Genomic DNA, 22129 nt, shown 5'->3' on the forward strand with positions numbered 1-22129 from the left:
ACCTTGTGAAAGAAGGAGCCAAGGTGTCAAGCATGTCAGCAAGTATCTCGCTCCCCTCCTCCCCTTTAACCATATGTGTTTCTTTATAATTCAGTGACGTCATCAGTGCAGTCTCCTTTCTGTCCCGAACGTAAGGTAGTTTGCTCCGTCATTACCGCTGACGTCAGTACGTCGTGTGTGATCGGTGTGCCGCACTTCCGGCTTCGTAACTCGGCATCAGTGTCAGGTTAAACAAATATTGTCAATCACATGTTTGCTAGTGCTGGAAGTGATTGCCTGTTTAGATTGTAATTAATGTCAGGTTGCAGAAGAACTGTCAGTGGGACTAGAGAGAGAGTTGGAGAAGCGGTGGAGCACCACTGTTGAGGAGAGAGGACGTCTTCTACATTGTGTGACCGTTTGGCTGGAATACAGCTCCGGACATTATCCACTCGACGGACAGCTGAAGTACAGTGAAACTGACAGACGACCACCGAGACAATGTTACTGAGACAGTTGGATTGCATCTTCGTCGGATGTTGTGTTTCAATTAGCGACTCAGGGAAACACTGAGACCTATAGACCTTCAGCTACAACCTGCGACCTTCAGCAGCGACCTACGACAACGCTAAAATGATGTGATCAATGGAGAGAATATATACACCTCAAACGTTTTTTTAAGAACAGCCACCATTGTAAAAGTTGAAGACTGAGATTTGTGGCAGTTTTAGTCGGGACATGTAAAGTCAGCGATACGTAACTTTAGCCATATGCACTATCAGCAAATGGACACCTAATCCGAGTGGGAAACAGATTTTGGGCGACGTCCAGGCAGATGTTCTAGATATAACGTACTTACAACAACTGTCTTACTCTTCTGCGACAGTAGTCAGAACGCATACACACTGGTGTGTGCCCGCGCAGTGTCTGGGGCTGAAACTGTAGGTGAAGTCACGTGATCAGACAGACGGCAGAGGGGAATATGTGGCGGAAGCAGGATCAGAAGGGAATTAAATGAATTTTCCTGTTTGTAAAGAATCATAACCCGGAAGGGGATGGTCTATATATAGAACATTAAGTAATCGCCACTCGGTGTATGTGAGTGCCCACTTCCGGTGTTCCTTGGAGGCACGTCCCGACTACCCACCATCACCACCTCCACATCATCACGACTTGTTATCTTATATAATTCCAAGAAAACTATCTCACGAACATCCATTATGTATAACACAATTTCCATTGTTTCCAGATTTGCCCCGAGTCAGTACGACGGTCTCAATTTCCCGATTCTACCTTTCAAAGTGGACGAGGCTGGGTTCCGCACGTGCAACAAAAGCCATGGGCTGCCCGTGCTTCAAGAGGAGAGCAATCAGACATTTGCAATTCCAGCAGAGTTCCTTCCTGTAGGAGTTCATTATTTTATCGGTAAGACCGCCCAACACTGCCCCAAGTGATTCAGATAAATACCCATCTTCCAACTATACAGATATATAGACATGTAGGGTGAAGGAGTAATCTTTCAGAACAGAGGGAGATATTTGAGACTGTCGAAGATGCCAACAGATAAAACATGTCCTCAAATTCCTTCAGCCTTGATGTAATAGCACCTGCTCCCTCAGATCGTCTTTATGAAATACACACACTGAAATGATAGTAGTGGTAGCAGCAGTTGCAGTAACAGTACCAGCAGTAGCAGTAGCTGTAGCAGTAGCAGTAGCTGTAGCAGTAGCTGTAGCTGTAGCTGTAGCTGTAACATCAACAAACATAGCGTTTACAGTTGTTACCGACTCAAGTGTCCGACCTAACTGAAACTTACATTTTCATCACAGTGGGGAGTGAAAACCACGATGTTTCTGACATGCAACTGGGCAGGTAATATATAGGGATTCACCACTGATGTCATAACGATGAACGATGCATGTCAGTGTAGCTGGTAACACTGTTCAATGAGTCTATGGTGGGATGTATGCGCCATGAAGTATGTTAATGGATTAAACCGCGGTGTATGCATCAGATCATAACGTGTCACGTAAGAAACTGTCAGATATATATCGACAGTCTACTACCTAATGTTGTTGCAGTTGACATGGACGATGACCCACTCATCCGCTGCGAGTTCGGTCTTCGTTTGAACGTGACTGTGAAGGACAACAACTGCCACCATGGAGACGGCCCATCCTGTGAAGGTCAAGGCATCTGTACAACAAGGAAAGGGGAGGTATGTATCAGTGTCTTTGTTATGTAACTACAATACCGACAGCGGATGTTCTCTATTGACTGCAAATTAAATGTCTCTTGAGCTTGTACCTCAAAATCAAACTGACATAAAGGAATATATACCCGCGCTGACGGGTCTCAACACTACGATATAACGAAAGGAAAGGGGAGTAACGAGGTGAACTCTATAAGTTCGTTTCAGATCGAATCTAATAATGCTTGCCTTTTTGCCAGTTTTACCAGTATTTAAAGCCAGTAGATTTACCGACAATATGAAATATACAATATCGAATCCCCAAACCCGGAGCAGTAAATTGGGATCTAGGGTATCGTAAAATTGTGATGTTTCCATATTATTCCGAGCCAAAATTGCTTCTGGGGCATATTTCATTCATAGTCAGGAGGATTGCTAGATCTTCTCAGTGCGGGATGGGTCACGACCAAGGTCGTCAAGGGGACAATGGTCTCTCTGCGATGAATACATGTACATTAGCACTTTATGCTAGTGTAAGTGTCTCGGAAAGTGCAGCAATTAGCGAGCAGACAGGTGTCATCATCGTGTTTTTATGCGTTTGTGTACAGGATAAAATAAACAAGAAAATCGACATGTTAGCAGTTCAAACTGAGCAATGGTTTTGGCTAGCAGACGAGCTACAGATGAAAACAGCACCCAAAGCGCTGCTCCTATGTTTGTGATCCCTGCCTCATGTTATAGGTAAATGCGGTTATTGGGATATATGCAGCGACCATTCTTTGAAGTGCCCTAACTTTGTATGGTACGCCTCTTTATATATTGTGTCGGCACCCGTCAGTGATAATGTATACCTTCGTGTCAGTAACCCGTGTTGCAAACCACTGTGGTGAACGTAATTCTCAGCGCTGGCAATAATACGCCATTTGTAAAAGCCTCGTGATTGCAAGCAAACCTATGTGGGTTTATGTTGGGTGTTATCTATCCACTAACTAAGTATTATTCATTCATTCATTCATTCATTCATTCATGCGTTCCAAGGGGAGATGGGAGATGAGGAGGGGTTGAATGGAAGGGAACGTCCTCTTGGAGAACGGTTGGTTACTCTACTTCAGTGGTAGGAAGCAAAATGTCGGTTCAAAGTTTGTGATCTGTGTGAGAGGAAAATCGATGATAAACTCAGACATTGTGTATCAGCGGGCTGGCTCTATATCACAGGTATCGAAACAGGCTCATACAAGCACAAACACGTACACGTACACGCACACACACGTGCGCTCACACATTGCTACTTCATTCCGTATATCCCTGGAGGCCCGTACTTCTCAACATGTCATCGTCAGGTGTTGTGAATACATGTACAGAGTCTCCAACGTATTGAGTCGACCCCAGGCATCCTTGCTGGACCTAATGGACGGGGTGGTCAGTGTCACTAACTTCGTGGACGGCACGGCACGGCAGCATCCTCACTTGCGTGGACCGCCTCAGGATGTCAAGTGCTGAATTGCTTGGTCCAGACTCAGATACTCTGAGACTGCCGTGAAGCGTCTGGACGTACACCGTCAAGTGACAGCACACACTCTCGTAAAAGCGAGTGGTACAGATTAAAGAGGTGCTGACTAACGACGACGAATGAAGCGCCACCTGGGCAGGTACACGTGGTGATGTTCCAACATGCATACGTAGGTTCGAGTATCTTGTCAACGCATCGCCACACTTACTGGCAGCTTTCCGTTCCTGTAAACAATTAAAACCAATGAAGAGTGCAAAGTTGAGTGTAGAAAACTGTTCAAAAGAAACTCGTAAACGCAACCAGGTGAATACCGAGTAACAGTCAGTAGTGGTTAAAATTATCAATTCCTGGGACTTTAATTAGCAACTGTGACGTTTATCTCAGTTTTCTTTTCTTATGTGGGCTTGTGAGGGAGCCTAATATTTAAAGTGTTCGCTCGTCACGCCGAAGACCTAGGTTCGATTCCCCACAATGTGTAGAGCCCATTTCTGGTGTCCCCTGGTGACTGCTGGTATAATCAATATTGCTACAAGCGGCGTAAAACCAAAGTCACTCACTCTTCTTATCTACGTGACTAATGAAAGGTACTGCCGAATATACCAGAAGCCTTCTCAGAAACCTCCTGCTTGGTATATGTCGGATGTAAGGTATTGGTGTTACTTCCGGTGCTCAGGGAATGTTGGGACCCAGATGTCCGGGCAGATCACGGACAAGTTGCTTGACAGAACCCTCTGATTTACACCTCCATGTGAGTCTGTACTCGCGACTACCTGTGTCCATCGTGTGTGTCCAGCATCACTGTAAGATAGTCACACAGACGTCTACTTGTACTTCTGCTGTGAAATATACCTAACGTTGAAGTGCCAGAAATACGATGATTGTTCGAAGCCGATCCAAATAGACCAGTACGACGTCATTACCCTCAGGTCTCGTGAAATGAGACTTGTCTTGACTCAAGGACAACACAGGGGGACACACCTGGACACACCTGGACACATTTTGACACTCTTGTTAACTAATGGTTAGAGGCGACACTATGCAGCCTGTGGTCAGACTTGTCAGACGGCCTGTACGGCGCAGCTTGTTGTTGCTGAGAGAAACCACACGATTGTCTGGTCTGTCTATTGTTTAGTATGGAGCAGATTGTTTACCACTGTTGTGTAATGGCACGTTACTGAATGGGGCCAACCAATACACTCATAACTCCACACACCGCTTCATGTGCCTCTGGCAATGTAGAACTCAGTCAGACTCCGTATACGCCCATGTACTGTTGACGATGAAGTTTGTGTGTCGACGTAGGCTGCAATGTCGTAGTGCGACTAATGTTGTTGTGTAGTCGTGGTTTCTACGATGCAAGAGGAGACGTCTACACACAAAAAGTCATGCAACATTAATTAATGATCTCTTCGACAAACAGTGCCATGATACCTGTTGCTTCCAATATCCCCGTCAGGACCTCGGTAATTGTCGTCCACGCACCTGCAAGTTTTCCCTCCATCCTTACAAGTGCGCTCTTATTACATTCAGTCAGCCCACGCCGACTAGACAGACCAACAGTGATTCACACAAAATTGCAACTAGTAATTAGATGTTGAGCTGCGGCAATATTCGGAATGCGCCGTCTGTGGTCCCGAGTCTGTAGACATTTACCTTCCAATAACGATTCAGTCAGAAATATACTCGCTGATCTAGGATGACATCCATGCACATTAGTCCACATTGACAGTGATCTATTCACCTTTCGGGGATCCACAGTCAGATTAGCGTCCTTAGCAAACACTGATTTTAGTTTGGGGTGGGTTGGAGCGGCGAGCAGTTGGTTGTGTTCTGGGCAAGAGATGTAGTTTGGACAACCAGCACTGTGATCAGGACTATGTATAAGTTTGCATTGACAGCCAACACCTTGTCATCAGGGCTGTATGCAGGTCTGTCTGGACAACCAACACACTATGATCGGTTCTGTGTATATGTCTGGACAACCAGCCATCATTTGATCAGACCGTGAGGTAGTTGCAGATTTACCAGACCATCGTAAGCTGTGCGACTTAGACGCAAAATTACCAGATCACCCACAACCGTCATCCCGATGATGTAGTCTTCCATCTTACCAAATAACTATTGACCCGATAGGTTAGCATGAGCCTCTCCACAAGTTAATAAGTACAGTCAAATTTCATGACCCAGAGGTAACTCTCATCTAACTATCTGTATATATTTCTATATAGCTATCTGTGTGTATGTCTGTCTATTTATAGAACGAGTACCACGTGACTTCTGCAATGGCGGAATCATAAAAATCTCAAGCCAATGGGTTCGAGTCCTTTCCGTCTGAAACTCTGCACAACTTTAAATACCTGAGGCTACTCTAGAGCAGACAGTTACCAGCAACAAAAATAGGGTAACGTCACTAGAATGGTTTTATTTCAGGCGAACTTCACCTGCTCCTGCTGTGGAAACTTCACGGGAGACTACTGTGGCGAGCACGACTCCTGCCTGAGTGATCCCTGCTATGCCGGTGGTCAGTGTCAGCACAAGAACAACGACGGGCAGGGATTCCAGTGTAGCTGCAGACTCGGTATGTTGATGTAACTGCAGACTTGGTATCTCGGTGCAGCTTCAGATTTGGTATGTCGGTGTAGCTGCAGACTCGGTATGTCGGTGTAGATGCAGACTCGGTATGTCGGTGTAACTGCAGACTCGGTATCTCAGGGTAACTGCAGACTTGGTATGTTGGTGTAGCTGCAGACTCGGTATGTTGGTGTAGCTGCAGACTCGGTATGTCGGTGTAGCTGCAGACTCGGTATCTCGGTGCAGCTTCAGACTTGGTATGTTGGTGTAGCTGCAGACTCGGTATGTTGGCGTAGCTGCAGATTTGGTATGTCGGTGTAGCTGCAGACGTGGTATCTCGGTGCAGCTTCAGACTTGGTATGTCAGTGTAGCTGCATGTCGGTGTAGCTTCAGATTTGGTATGTCGGTGTAGCTGTAGACTCGGTATGTTGATGTAACTACGGACTTGGTATCTCGGTGCAGCTTCAGATTTGGCATGTCGGTGTAGCTGCAGACTCGGTATGTCGGTGTAGCTGCAGACTTGGTATGTCGGTGTAACTGCAGACTCGGTATGTCGGTGTAGCTGCAGACTCGGTATGTCGGTGTAACTGCAGACTCGGTATGTCGGTGTAGCTGCAGACTTGGTATGTCGGTGTAACTGCAGACGCAGTATGTCGGTGTAACTGCAGACTCGGTGTGTCGGTCTAGCAGCAGACTCAGTATGTCGGTGTAGCTGCAGACTCGGTATGTCGGTGTAGCTGCAGACTCGGTATGTCGGTGTAGCTGCAGACTCGGTATGTCGGTGTAACTGCAGACTCGGTATGTTGGTGTAGCTGCAGATTTGGTATGTCGGTGTAGCTGCAGACGTGGTATCTCGGTGCAGCTTCAGACTTGGTATGTCAGTGTAGCTGCATGTCGGTGTAGCTTCAGATTTGGTATGTCGGTGTAGCTGTAGACTCGGTATGTTGATGTAACTACGGACTTGGTATCTCGGTGCAGCTTCAGATTTGGCATGTCGGTGTAGCTGCAGACTCGGTATGTCGGTGTAGCTGCAGACTTGGTATGTCGGTGTAACTGCAGACTCGGTATGTCGGTGTAGCTGCAGACTCGGTATGTCGGTGTAACTGCAGACTCGGTATGTCGGTGTAGCTGCAGACTTGGTATGTCGGTGTAACTGCAGACGCAGTATGTCGGTGTAACTGCAGACTCGGTGTGTCGGTCTAGCAGCAGACTCAGTATGTCGGTGTAGCTGCAGACTCGGTATGTCGGTGTAACTGCACACTCGGTATGTCGGTGTAGCTGCAGACTCGGTATGTCGGTGTAGCTGCAGACTCGGTATGTTGGTGTAACTGCAGACTCGGTATGTCGGTGTAGCTCCAGACTCGGTATGTCGGTGTAACTGCAGACTCGATATGTCGGTGTAGCTGCAGACTCGGTATGTCGGTGTAACTGCAGACTCGGTGTGTCAGTCTAGCAGCAGACTCAATATGTCGGTGTAACTGCAGACTCGGTGTGTCGGTGTAACTGCACACTCGGTATGTCGGTGTAGCTGCAGACTCGGTATGTCGGTGTAGCTGCAGACTCGGTATGTCGGTGTAACTGCAGACGCAGTATGTCGGTGTAACTGCAGACGCGGTGTGTCGGTCTAGCAGCAGACTCGGTGTGTCGGTGTAGCTGCAGACTCAGTATGTCGGTGTAGCTGCAGACTCAGTGTGTCGGTCTAGCAGCAGACTCGGTGTGTCGGTGTAACTGCAGACTCAGTATGTCGGTGTAGCTGCAGACTCAGTATGTCGGTGTAGCTGCAGACTCGGTGTGTCGGTCTAGCAGCAGACTCAGTATGTCGGTGTAGCTGCAGACTCAGAATGCTGGTGTAGCTGCAGACTCGGTATCTCGGTGTAACTGCAGACTCGGTATGTCGGTGTAACTGCAGACTCGGTATGTCGGTGTAGCTGCAGACTCGGAATGCCGGTGTAGCTGCAGACTCGGTATCTCGGTGTAACTGCAGACTCGGTATGTCGGTGTAACTGCAGACTCGGTATGTCGGTGTAGCTGCAGACTCGGAATGCCGGTGTAACTGCAGACTCGGTATGTCGGTGTAACTGCAGACTCGGTATGTCGGTGTAGCTGCAGACTCGGAATGCCGGTGTAGCTGCAGACTCGGTATCTCGGTGTAACTGCAGACTCGGTATGTCGGTGTAACTGCAGACTCGGTATGTCGGTGTAGCTGCAGACTCGGAATGCCGGTGTAGCTGCAGACTCGGTATGTCGGTGTAACTGCAGACTCGGTATGTCGGTGTAACTGCAGACTCGGTATGTCGGTGTGGCTGCAGACTCGGAATGCCGGTGTAACTGCAGACTCGGTATGTCGGTGTAACTGCAGACTCGGTATGTCGGTGTAACTGCAGACTCGGTATGTCGGTGTAGCTGCAGACTCGGTATGTCGGTGTAACTGCAGACTCGGTATGTCGGTGTAGCTGCAGACTCGGTATGTCGGTGTAACTGGAGACTCGGTATGTCGGTGTAGCTGCAGACTCAGTATGTCGGTGTAGCTGCAGACTCGGAATGCCGGTGTAGCTGCAGACTCGGTATGTCGGTGTAGCTGCAGACTCGGTGTGTCGGTGTAGCTGCAGACTCGGTATGTCGGTGTAACTGCAGACTTGGTATGTCACTGTCAACTATCTGTCTGGTCCACGCCGTCTATTCGGCGTGGCGACGGTCTGGTCTGTCCCGTCTCGCAACGGCATGAGATGTTGCTCCACATATCAGCCACATGTTTCTTGCCCTGGAAACATGTTTTGTCTGAGTTTCCTGTATGTTTATATGCCACCATCTCTCCAGAAGTTTGTTAGGTGACAGGGAGGGTGTCACACGCGTGGTCGTGTGGTGAAGTGTTTAATGTAAGCGATAATGATGATTCTCAATCGTATTGGTTGTCAATATCACCAGTGTGTAATATCTGATTGTGTGTCATTGGATCCCTTCCCCCTCTGTACTCCATTAAACATGTTGTGTTTTTCTCTGAACACATTCCAACACAGAGTTCCAGCTTATCAACAGCCAAGGCCCTGGAGACAGAGTAACAGTGTGGTGCATTAAGCACCAAATCATAAGGAACCTCTAGTGAAAGCAGAGTCAATTCTGTAGGAGCGTCGGCGTGCCGTTGTACTTAAATTGAAATATGATTATGTATGTCGCAAGGTATAGGTGGCTTTGGTTGCAACAAATATTGATTACATGAGAATTTCCAGAAACAAGATTTGTGTGAAAAAATTATGGTGTTTCATGTGTTGTTGGTGTTGTTGCAACAGGTTATCGGGGGGATCTTTGTGAGGAAAGGGTTGACGACCTTTGTGACCTTGACCTTTGCAAAAACAACGGTACGTGTATTGGGAACGCCACGCACTTCACGTGCTCCTGCCTCCATGGTTACACGGGCTCCCACTGCGAAGTGGACATCAACGAGTGCGCGGACAAACCCTGCAAACATGGCGGCATGTGCGTGGATCGAATCGCGGGATATGAGTGTTACTGTGTCCCAGGTGAGCTCAAAGACATCCGGACAGACAGATATAGGCGGATACAGACAGACAGACATGCAGACAGATGCAGACACTCGGACAGGCAGATATAGACGGATACAGAGAGACAGACATGCAGAGAGATACTGACACTCGGACAGGCAGATATAGACGGGTACAGAGAGACAGACATGTAGAGAGATACCGACACTCGGACAGACAGATATAGACGGGTACGGAGAGATAGGAATTCATGTAGGCAGATACAGACACTAGGACAAACAGATATAGACGGGTTCAGAGAGACAGACATGCAGACCGATACAGACACTCGGACAGACGGATATAGACGGATACAGAGAGACAGACATGCAGACAGATACAGATACTCGGACAGACAGATATAGAGGGTACAGACAGACAGACATGCAGACAGAGACAGACACTCGGACAGGCAGATGTAGACGAATACAGACAGACAGACATGCAGACAGATACAGACACTCGGATAGGCAGATATGGAGGGGTACAGCCACACAGACATGCAGACAGATGCAGATACTCGGACAGACAGATAGGACGGATACAGAGAGACAGACATGTACACAGATGCAGACATCCGGACAGACAGATATAGACGGATGCAGAGAGACAGACATGCAGACAGATGCAGACACCCGGACAAACAGATATAGACAGATACAGAGAGACAGACATGCAGACAGATGCAGACACTCGGACAGGCAGATGCAGACGGATACAGATAGACAGACATGCAGACCGATACAGGCATTTGGACAGACAGATACAGACGAGCACAGATAGACAGGCATGCAGACAGATACAGACATCGGGACAAGCAGATATAGACAAATAAAGAGAGACAGACATGCAGACAGATGCAGACACTCGGACAGACAGATATAGACGGATACAGAGAGACAGACATGCAGAGAGATACTGACACTCGGACAGGCAGATATAGACGGGTACAGAGAGACAGACATGTAGAGAGATACCGACACTCGGACAGACAGATATAGACGGGTACGGAGAGATAGGAATTCATGTAGGCAGATACAGACACTAGGACAAACAGATATAGACGGGTTCAGAGAGACAGACATGCAGACCGATACAGACACTCGGACAGACGGATATAGACGGATACAGAGAGACAGACATGCAGACAGATACAGATACTCGGACAGACAGATATAGAGGGTACAGACAGACAGACATGCAGACAGAGACAGACACTCGGACAGGCAGATGTAGACGAATACAGACAGACAGACATGCAGACAGATACAGACACTCGGATAGGCAGATATGGAGGGGTACAGCCACACAGACATGCAGACAGATGCAGATACTCGGACAGACAGATAGGACGGATACAGAGAGACAGACATGTACACAGATGCAGACATCCGGACAGACAGATATAGACGGATACAGAGAGACAGACATGCAGACAGATGCAGACACTCGGACAAACAGATATAGACAGATACAGAGAGACAGACATGCAGACAGATGCAAACACTCGGACAGGCAGATATAGACGGATACAGAGAGACAGACATGCAGACAGATACAGACACTCGGACAGACAGATACAGACGAGCACAGAGAGACAGACGTGCAGACAGATACAGACACTAAGCCCGACAGATTTAGAGGGGTACAGCCAGACAGACATGCAGACAGATGCAGACATCGGGACAGACAGATATAGACGGGTACAGAGACACAGGCATGCAGACAGATACAGACATCGGGACAGACAGATATAGACGGACAGAGACAGGCGTGCATGCTAACAGATAGAGACTCTCGGACAGACAGATATAGACGGACAGAGACAGGCGTGCATGCTGACAGATAGAGACACTCGGACAGACAGATATAGACGGACAGAGACAGGCGTGCATGCTGACAGATAGAGACACTCGGACAGACAGATATAGACGGACAGAGACAGACGTGCATGCTGACAGATAGAGACACTCGGACAGACAGATATAGACGGACAGAGACAGGCGTGCATGCTGACAGATAGAGACATTCGGACAGACAGATATAGACGGGTACAGATACTGACACTCGGACAGACAGATATGGACGGGTACAGATACTGACACTCGGACAGACAGATATAGACGGGTACAGATACTGACACTCGGACAGACAGATATAGACGGGTACAGATACTGACACTCGAACAGACAGATATAGACGGACAGAGGCAGGCGTGCATGCTGACAGATAGAGACACTCGGACAGACAGATATAGACGGACACAGATACTGACACTCGGACAGACATATATAGACGGACACAGATACTGACACTATAGCTGAATCATGTAGGAACCCTAAAGTGTCGCTAGACTGAAAGAAACGTTATAACGTTGAGAGAAGCCCAAAGCATAGCACTTTCTCAGTTTAAATTTACAACCTTGTTATCACCCTGTGACGTAACGTTACAAATGGCCTTGTACTACCGTTGTGACGTAACGTTACAAATGGCCTTGTGCTACCGTTGTGACTAACTTGCATCGTGACGTTACCCACAACTTTGAGAAAACGGTATGTTAGCTGTGCATATATTCCGAAAGCGAATGTATAACAAATATCTTGTAATTCATCCTCCCCTGTCCAGGGTATCATGGCGCTGACTGTGAGAAGAAGTATGACGAGTGCCTCCACAACCCATGCCTCCACAACGGCGCATGCGCAAGCCTTATCGACAGCTACAAATGTCACTGTCCGACTGGATATAGTGGTCACATCTGTGAAACCAAGGTCAGTATTGGTGTCGTCACATCTGTGAAACCAAGGTCAGTATTGATCTAATCACATATGCGAACCAGGGTCCATGAAGATGACTTTACATCTATGAAATCATGGTCCAAGTAGATGACTTTACATCTGTGAAATCATGGTCCATGTAGATGACTTAACATCTGTGAAATCATGGTCCATGTAGGTGTCTTTACATCTGTGAAATCATGGTCCATGTAGGTGTCTTTACATCTGTGAAATCATGGTCCATGTAGATGTCTTTACATCTGTGAAATCATGGTCCAAGTAGATGACTTTACATCTGTGAAATCATGGTCCATGTAGATGACTTTACATCTGTGAAATCATGGTCCATGTAGGTGTCTTTACATCTGTGAAATCATGGTCCATGTAGGTGTCTTTACATCTGTGAAATCATGGTCCATGTAGATGTCTTAACATCTGTGAAATCATGGTCCAAGTAGATGACTTTACATCTGTGAAATCATGGTCCATGTAGATGACTTTACATCTGTGAAATCATGGTCCATGTAGGTGTCTTTACATCTGTGAAATCATGGTCCATGTAGATGACTTTACATCTGTGAAATCATGGTCCATGTAGGTGTCTTTACATCTGTGAAATCATGGTCCAAGTAGATGACTTTACATCTGTGAAATCATGGTCCAAGTAGATGACTTTACATCTGTGAAATCATGGTCCATGTAGGTGTCTTCATTTGTTTGAAACAATGGTCCATGTAGATGACTTCACACATCCGAAACCTGGATCAGTGTAGATGTCTACAAATCCGTGAAACCAGGGTAAACGCAGTTGACTACAACTTTGAAATTGGTGAGTGACGAAATTCCCTGTTTAGTGCTTAATATTTTCCTCACATAGATTCCGAGTGTGTGTTATGTATACAGCAGATAGTTGAAGGGAGTACGGTTTTGAATAAACGTGACCGCCCTGATATGTAGAAAGTCGCATACACTAAGCATATTATCAAGCAAGATTCTTCCTGCAGTATGCCTGGGTATTGGGAGGGAGGAGTTCATATCAGATTAGTAGGTTTATGTTAGTAAAGAAACTGACTCGCTGTCAAAAAAAAGATACATTTAGTGATTATCTTGTGCTGCCGTGTTGTTTTCAAATAATTCATGTGGATTTGGGCGCCTGCAAACACATGCTGGGTGCTGATGATTTGTGTTTTAGAATACGCACATACGCAGATAGACGGTTATTTCATCTTCTTTTAATACGTCTGTCTGCCTTTGTTGCCCGCGAGCAATTTAATTACATCTTTAGGAAATACAAGACGACCATCTCGGTATTAATATTACATCAAATCAAAGGTAAATTAGATTTCAAGGCATGGCGTTCTATTTTGGGCCGGTCATTAATGGAGTTGTCATTTGGACATGCAACACACTGGTTCACAACCATATTGCTTCATCCTACCGTGTAAGCTTCTTCCAGGACACTAAATGCAGAGCGTTTTGTCTTCCGCTTGACTTCATCCCGGATGTTTTGTGAACTTCCGCTTGATGTCTTCCCTAAGGTTTTGTCATCTTTCGCCAAAAGTCTTATTGTCAACATCCGCTTATCGTTTTCCCTTACGCATTGTCAACTTCCGCCTTTTGTTACAGATCGAACTGTGCAGGAAGAATCCCTGCTTCAACCAGAGCGCATGCGTGGACCTGGGCAACACTTACAAGTGTCACTGTCACTCCGGATTTACAGGTGAGTGAGAGAGTAACAGGGCCTGCTGTGAATAGTGTTACGCCTACACTGACGCATTTGCTACCCTCTTCAGTCCACCCCTCACTCCAAGTACAGGCTACATCTCCTTCATCCACGTACACGACCTCTTCGCTGGTCGGCTCCATGTGTGACGTATTTAGCCATGTAGCAACGTATCTCACTGAGTGAGTGAGTTTAGTTAAACGTTGTACGTCGCTTTTAGAAATATTACAACAATACCACAGAGGTCACTGTATCTCAAAATGCAGAAGCACACGCACACATATACACTTTAATGCACGAGCACAGGAGCATAAAAATTGCAAGCAAAGCGCACACACACATGTACAATTACACGTGAATACACGACTAAAAGAACAAGCGCATAGCCACGAAAGTACGTACCAGCACACACATAAGCACACATACAAGCACACACACAAGCGTAAGTACACACAGTTGTAAAGGTGCCATACAGTTAGTACAACATTCAAACCGCCTTCCAGAAGGCAGATGGAGAATGTTTGTGTACCACGTGACCTCGTCTTCCCAGAAACCAGCGTGTATGATTACATGACACCAGTTAATTGAATTGCACTTCCAGTTACCAACAGAATTCAATTACACGTCAAAATATAGTTACAAGCGATTGTCAGTAACAGACAGGTCCTGCGGTTCATTGTTCGGGGGTTATCTCCCTTGTGGGTCTGTGCAACTCTTTACTATCTACTCTACAGTAACAGACAGTCTGAGACATGTTAAGAATTTTATATAATCTAAACTATTTCGATGCAACCGATATTTAATAAACGTATAAAACTGTATCCCGTGGCGCCATGTATGTCTGTCTTGGGTTGTTTTGGATTTCAGATACGTTTAGAAATCACTCGGTAGAAAATCCCAAGAAATATAATTTATACCACATCTACGTTTAACCTATAGGAACTGCAGCTCCGACAGGTGACTGTAACGTTCTGAGCTCAATGGTGCTCTACGTTGATAGGCCTGTAATTATTGTTGCACACTGCCTCATCGCACGAAAATATCACCCACCTCTTCCACCATGTATGGTATTGCTTACACTGGAAATGCTTCATTGATGAACCTACAGACAATAATGTTCAGAAGCTCATGACTTACAAAGTTGAATCAAGCGGGACTGGAATCAAGCGGGACGGGAATCAAGCGGGACGGGAATCAGGTGCTCCTCGTCATGAGTAGTTTTCGTGTTTATACTACTCATCATAGATTTGAACATCAGGAACTTAAATATTCTTGCATTAACCCTTTACGTGACAGCGAACTGACCCGTCTCTCACACGTTGTCAGCTTCCTATACATGTTCCTACCAAATTCCGTTACAACCAAATAGTTCAATAATTCATAAGCATTAATTTTATTTCTGGGAATATAAAACAAAAAGTATGCTGATGGAAACAAATAAGGTAACGTCCAGTACAAGTGTTCCTATATTCTTTTCAGAATATAACCCACAGTACGAACAAAGTTTGTGAAGACACTTGGAAAAGAATAGATGAAACTTGTACTTTCAGGTGTTACGTTATTTGTTTTCATGAGTATATGATCCATGATCAGGCATTGAGAATATTTTTTTTCCAATTTATTATCAAAATCAAAGTAGGAGTCGAATGGAGGCAAACACCCTTCACGCACCGCGATATAAGAAATACGATACAGTACAAGAGGCTTGTAGCATGAGTTAGCAGCCGTCTCGTGATGGGAATCACAGCCAGAGGACTGGCGACAATCTGGCGACAGTGATAATCGGACACATAAAACTAGTTGTCAAGACGCTAGTAGAAGTCAGTGGGTGTAATGGTCGTGACTACCTGTTGGTAGGGGATTACACTTCATTTTGAAGCCGTCTTGCCAGCGGACATTACTGCACTAAACCTGCATTAACTTGAAAAATAAGCTGTTGTCGACCACACGTTTCATAACTCACTACTCTGTCCCTTCCACAGAGCTAACACTGCTTAAACAGACGGTCATGGGATACTGCACTCTGGGAAGCGCCATTCCAACATCCTCAACTGGCTCATGTGATGCTTTAAACGGCAGCATTTCCGTTACATCATTCATACAAAACATCAACAACATAACGAATTAACTCACCTCCGATGTTAACATACGTTCCACCTCTCTCTCTCTCACACACACACACACGCTCTCTCTCACACACACACATTACAGTAGTCATGTAACTTCACGTCAGCTATGACGAGAGAGAAAGAGAGAGAATAGATAGAGAGAGGGGGTGGGGTGGGGTGTTAGCATGTCGTTGCATGTGTGTTCAATCGTTGTGGTAATTAACCGGTTACGATGTCGTGCAGGTCATCACTGTGAGGTGAACGTCAACGAGTGCGCATCCAACCCCTGTCTGAATGGCGGGACTTGTCGTGATCACGTGAACGGATATCAGTGCTTGTGCCACGAAATGCATGCTGGTCCAAACTGCCAATACACACGTAAGTAGAACAACGAGGGTAGACCATATACTGACATTTACATTTCCTCTTCAGGCACGTGCTTTGGGACCTCCGGCCGACTTGATATTGACTTTGTGACGTCACGCCGAGACATTAAAGGATTTGTTTGTTGAAATCTGATGAAACTAATTGACCATTTACTGAGCCGACTCAGAAGATGCTTTTATATAAATCAATAAAGAACCTATTAAAATGGCCGCTACCAATCTTGCCCTTTTTGTTAACCTTATGTTCAAAGGTTTTCAAATATCTCCGACATAATGACTTTTAGAGAAAGGTCTCAAGGCAGGTATTCGCTTAAGATTAACATGAAATGATTAGATGAGTCTGCGGTTTGGATTTGGAAAATTGGTGGTTAGGGTAAAAACGTTACTTCAGTGTGGTCAATAGTTTGCAATTTGCACAGTTATCATGGATCGTGGGAATTTTGAACGGAGGGGGTTCAGGTGGTTCGAACCACTGGATCTGGACCCGCCAATGGTTATGACTTCGACTTTCGGCCATAGGTAGATGTTTTCTACATCAGCAACTGTCACCTAAGTTAGTGCATCTAATCACAGTGCGCGATGTCTATGTCACTTCAATTCAATTCCAGAGAAAAGAATTTGCGCTGGGATTATTTTAACCCACATGGACTGGGTGATTTGAGTTTGGTATTGTCAGTGGTCACGGGAGACTCGTATGTCCCAGTGTCCCCCTCGCGGGGAGAAGGTGAAGAGAGAACCCTTAACACTTGCCTCTTGATCGTGTTATGAAACGACTCACGGTGTCACAGATGGAGACAGTGTGGATCTCCAAAGTCAGGAGTGCGATTTCACAGAAAGGTCTCGTAAAGGTTGTCAGTTACTTAACTATTTTGGGAGGTAAGAGAGAAACGCGAGGTTGGATACGTGTCGCAGCATGCCTACATGCAGATGACAGAAGCTATAACAATCATTCGATGTGCTCAAATGGCTGACAGCCAGGATTTCAGGCGTCTTCAGAGACCTTCCCAAGGCTGCTGTAATGATGAAAAACCTCATAAGAGACGAAATACCTTCTCGAACTAAGTCTAAGTTGTAGACTGTGACAAAAACATCATGCATTGTTTAGGCTTTCTACCTACAACTCCCATGAACATACAATTGTAGGCAAGTCATGCGCAAGACTTCAGATTTCAGCATTCAGTCTGCACAAAGCAGACTTGCCTAGGAATTCAATGTGCTGCCACCACGCGATACATCAACCTGACCCTGGGTCGACTGTAGCTCGCCAATAACTGACTTCAAGCATCAATCTTAATTACGCTGCTTTACCTTCGTTCCCGCTTCAGTCAACGTTATGCAGAATAATATATCTGATTTACTTAAGTATTTTTAAATATTAGACAGTCACCATGTAAACAAACAAACAACCAACCAGAGTTGTTAGTGAAAGAGCTCTGTACGTGATGTATGTATCATGCAGATAGCGTTATACACGGATATACAGATGGATATACAGAAGGATACACTAGGTATCTGAAACTGTGATATATGAATGATATAACTGTTACGTGACGCTGTACATGAATGATATATCAGGTAGATGACTCTGTATGCTAATGAAATGGCTGTGTACATGATGAGTACACTGATTAACAGACTACCTACGCATTCCTCGGACTGTGGAATGCTGTGACGGAAGGAAACGACGGTATCAAGGGTATTACACAACTCTCATGTTTCACGCTGATTATTTCGTAACTGATCTTAAGACTAGATTTACAACACGTCGTTGCTTCCGAAAAAAACACACAACAGAATACTTTCAAAGATCATTCGTCTCAATTTCATTACCGTAGGCTTTCTGTTGGTGAATATATTTGTGCCATCGTCATCTCCATGCAACGCTGACATCATCAGTATTGTCTGCAGGCGTCACTATATATGGCGAGGGGGCAGTATACCATGTGTCCTATCAGTAGGACTGACATTAAACTCACTGACGAGCACGGTTACCTGGGAAATACTTCACCAGTAGCCGAGATGCTTGACGTTGTTCTAGGTTGCTTGTGGTGTATGCACGTAGTTATATCGGAAGACACCAGAAGTCGTGACGAACGCTTGACAATGTATATCTAGCCTCGTAGTCTCACATGACGTTAGGAGACTTTTATGTACGTGTGTTTGCTTACATCGACAGACGATTGCTGAACACATAATGCCTATTCACTAGGGTGTTGTTGTAATTGTTAGATAGCGCCCAATCACAGCGGACGTTGTGACTGCGGGGGTCACTGCAGGTCATAGCACGTCTTGGCTGTAACGTGCTCGTATAATAAGACATTGTGTACATTTATACATGGATTAACATTTTTCTGGGTAAAGTTGAAATAATATTCACGGGCTCTTCCATCGAATATATGCTTCTGTTTCAGTGGACATGTTCGCTCCATTCCTGGAAGGCAAACCACGTGGTGTCTCCGACTCCCAGCATTCCTACCACGTCCGGAACTTGTACATCGTGGCCGGAACTCTGTCCGGCGCCATCTTGATCGTCGTAGTTGTGCTGACGGGCTGCTACTGCCGGATGCACGAGAGTTACAAGAAATTCAATTTCAAACGCTTGAAGTACAGACGACACAAAGAGTAAGATAGTGTCAATCTAGCAAGACATTGTATACATGACATTGTTAAACACATTCTCAATCGTTGCTCCCAGCAACCAGGGTTTGAAGTAACTCAGTGGTCCTGGTCATCAGACCTGCTAGCGTGGTTCATGCATGTCAGCATACATCCATTCCATTTTGTCGGTCACGGGTCCAGACAGATCATACCGTCGTCATTCAGCTGGGAAACTGAGTTGAGTACGGCGTCAGAAAACAACAATCAGATTCGCTTATCTGTCAAGTATCTTTCTACTGTTTAGTTGCAGAATTTAAACGTGCAAAAATTACTAGTGTATCGAACATCATTCAGCATTAAAAGATGAGTCCCGTATATCGTTTACAATGAATACTGACAGTATTAATGATGTGATTATAAACTCCTACAAAGGTGGAATAAAATGTCTTACAGGGTGAACTTGCATTAAACACATTGACAGCTACGAGCATCTGGTGATCGTTCAGAAACTACCACGACAACCACGTACACTAAATGAACTTGCAGGACTTGTCCATGGCCACATGCTCAGTGAACGTTGTCACTCTTGTGTGGCGATGAACACAAATGCTGTGTCACAAACCCACACAATAGGAGCGGTTTACTCGAGCATTGTATCCATACCCTGTTGCGTAGCTGCCCCACCGAGGTGTCTTGATTATTTGAAGAAAAACAGTGATATGATGAAAGTGTTAAGCTGGTATTTCTGCGTCTTAAATGTATTATTTTGAGCCTTGTTAATGGCTCACATAACCCAGTGCTTTCCTGATATATGATGTTACGACAACAGGCCCGACCAGTAAAGAGTGTAGCTGAAATCGATGTGTGATATAAACGTGACAGCATAGCTGAGATCGGTGTGTGATATGGATGTCAGAGTGTAGCTCGGACATGAGTGTGATATGGATGTGAGAGCGTAGTGAGATCGATGTGTGATATAAACGTGACAGCATAGCTGAGATCGGTGTGTGATATGGATGTCAGAGTGTAGCTCGGACATGAGTGTGATATGGATGTGAGAGCGTAGTGAGATCGGTGTGTGACATACACGTGAGAGTGTAGCTCAGGTCGATGTGTGACATACACATGTGAGTGTAGCTCAGATCGGAGCGTGATACAGACATAAGAGGTTAGCTCAGATCGGTGTGGTATAGACGTGAGAGTGTAGCTCAGATCAGTGTAGTATAGACGCGAGAGTGGGGCTGAGGTCGATGTGTGATATTGTAACACCCCCGTGGCGTCAGTGAATGAGAGACCAAGTCAGGATGTAACAACAAATGTAAACTTTTAATTAATATTCAGAAGTGGTCTTTTCTTACAGTATGTTTGCACTTGATATCAGAGGTATGACATGTCAGGATTCCTAATAAGACTCAGTGATCAGCATAACGACTTACTTCTATGGACCAATAATGCAAATAAAATAATCTCCTATATTAGCAATTGAATTTCCCAAGGAGAATGATATGTATAATAGTGTATTCACCTATATAAATATTCCTGTTTAGTCCTTTTAATATTCTATGAATTTGTGTTTGGGCCTAAAGGTATCGACAAGATCAGCTATTACACAAGTAGTGCCTCTGAGGAGGTCTGATCAAGTCCCTGTTCGAAATTCGCGCCGAGCTTATATAGATTCCTGACATGTCATGTGACTAGATATTAGCCAATCAGAATCCACGTAGATGACTGGCTTGTTTACACTGGGAATAAACAAATCAAATTTACAACAATACAAATGCACATGAGGTTGTCCTTTCAATGTCCGTTTTGTCCGAATTTTACAAGGAAAATTATGGTATGATTTGTTTTATGATAGTCAGTAACATTACAAAACGGACAAGCAAAATGTTTACTGAGCCGATGCCGTGACATGACGGTAATGATGACCTCACGTAGGTAAGGTAAATACATGAAAATATATTTAACCAGATGATCTTAAGTTGTCCGTATTAATTTATATAAGTCCGTTTTTATCACAGAAAATAATTATGGAGTTAAGTATTTCATAACACAAACATTAAGAAAACGGACAAGAAGTTTTGGTATTACCGTAATGGCGGCTTTCTTTGATGGCGGCTTTCTTTGATGTTACACTTCTGTAGCCGTTATTTTGTAGAAAACTCAATCACAGAGTTTCCATGAAATGGGTTTAGTGTCCGAAATCGTTTTAAGGACTGAATTCATCATAACTAGGATCTAATCGTAAATACAAAAGAAACGGACAAGACACTAACGTCAAAGCGACCTACATCATTACGCTAGTGACAGGTCATGGTAACATGTCAAAACGTCACTCGACGCAATCGAGTGATCTGATCGTACAATACAATGCATTAAAAATATCAGGAAAACACCCTTACTGTGTCCTGTTGCAATAAAATGTTTGCAAGAATAATTTATACCAAATTAAGACCAAATATTAAGTTCGGTTTGATTTTAACAAACTTACCGTAATTACAATAGAATTGCAATGGACAAGGAGCAAGAAACTAGTTCCATTGTGGTAGCATAGCCGTAAAGCTAAATAACAATTATTCATGCGCATGAATAACACAGTTATACTTGTCATGTCGAAAAGACATGTTTCTGAAAACTTTTTCCCCAAAATAGCGGTTAAATATAGAAGGTAAACATGAGTAGTGATCGAGTGCGTGATGCGGCAACGTATCACGATGGAGCAACAACACCGCGAACTCTTGAATTTGCAA

The 22129-nt window shown here is 45.0% G+C and overlaps 1 protein-coding gene across 1 annotated transcript in view; it reads left to right on the forward strand.

Annotated features, from left to right (window-relative positions):
* Positions 1-22129, forward strand: part of LOC137269896 (delta and Notch-like epidermal growth factor-related receptor) — a 127928-nt gene that overhangs the window by 100147 nt on the left and 5652 nt on the right. The window contains exons 3-10 of the mRNA XM_067803738.1: positions 1229-1404; positions 2061-2197; positions 6111-6258; positions 9539-9769; positions 12416-12558; positions 14191-14284; positions 16639-16773; positions 19193-19403. Of these exons, the coding sequence (XP_067659839.1) occupies positions 1229-1404; positions 2061-2197; positions 6111-6258; positions 9539-9769; positions 12416-12558; positions 14191-14284; positions 16639-16773; positions 19193-19403 (1275 nt within the window). The remainder of the gene's footprint in view (positions 1-1228; positions 1405-2060; positions 2198-6110; positions 6259-9538; positions 9770-12415; positions 12559-14190; positions 14285-16638; positions 16774-19192; positions 19404-22129) is intronic.

Source organism: Haliotis asinina, unplaced genomic scaffold (assembly GCF_037392515.1).
Source record: "Haliotis asinina isolate JCU_RB_2024 unplaced genomic scaffold, JCU_Hal_asi_v2 scaffold_18, whole genome shotgun sequence".
Classification (NCBI taxonomy): Eukaryota; Metazoa; Mollusca; class Gastropoda; order Lepetellida; family Haliotidae; genus Haliotis; species Haliotis asinina.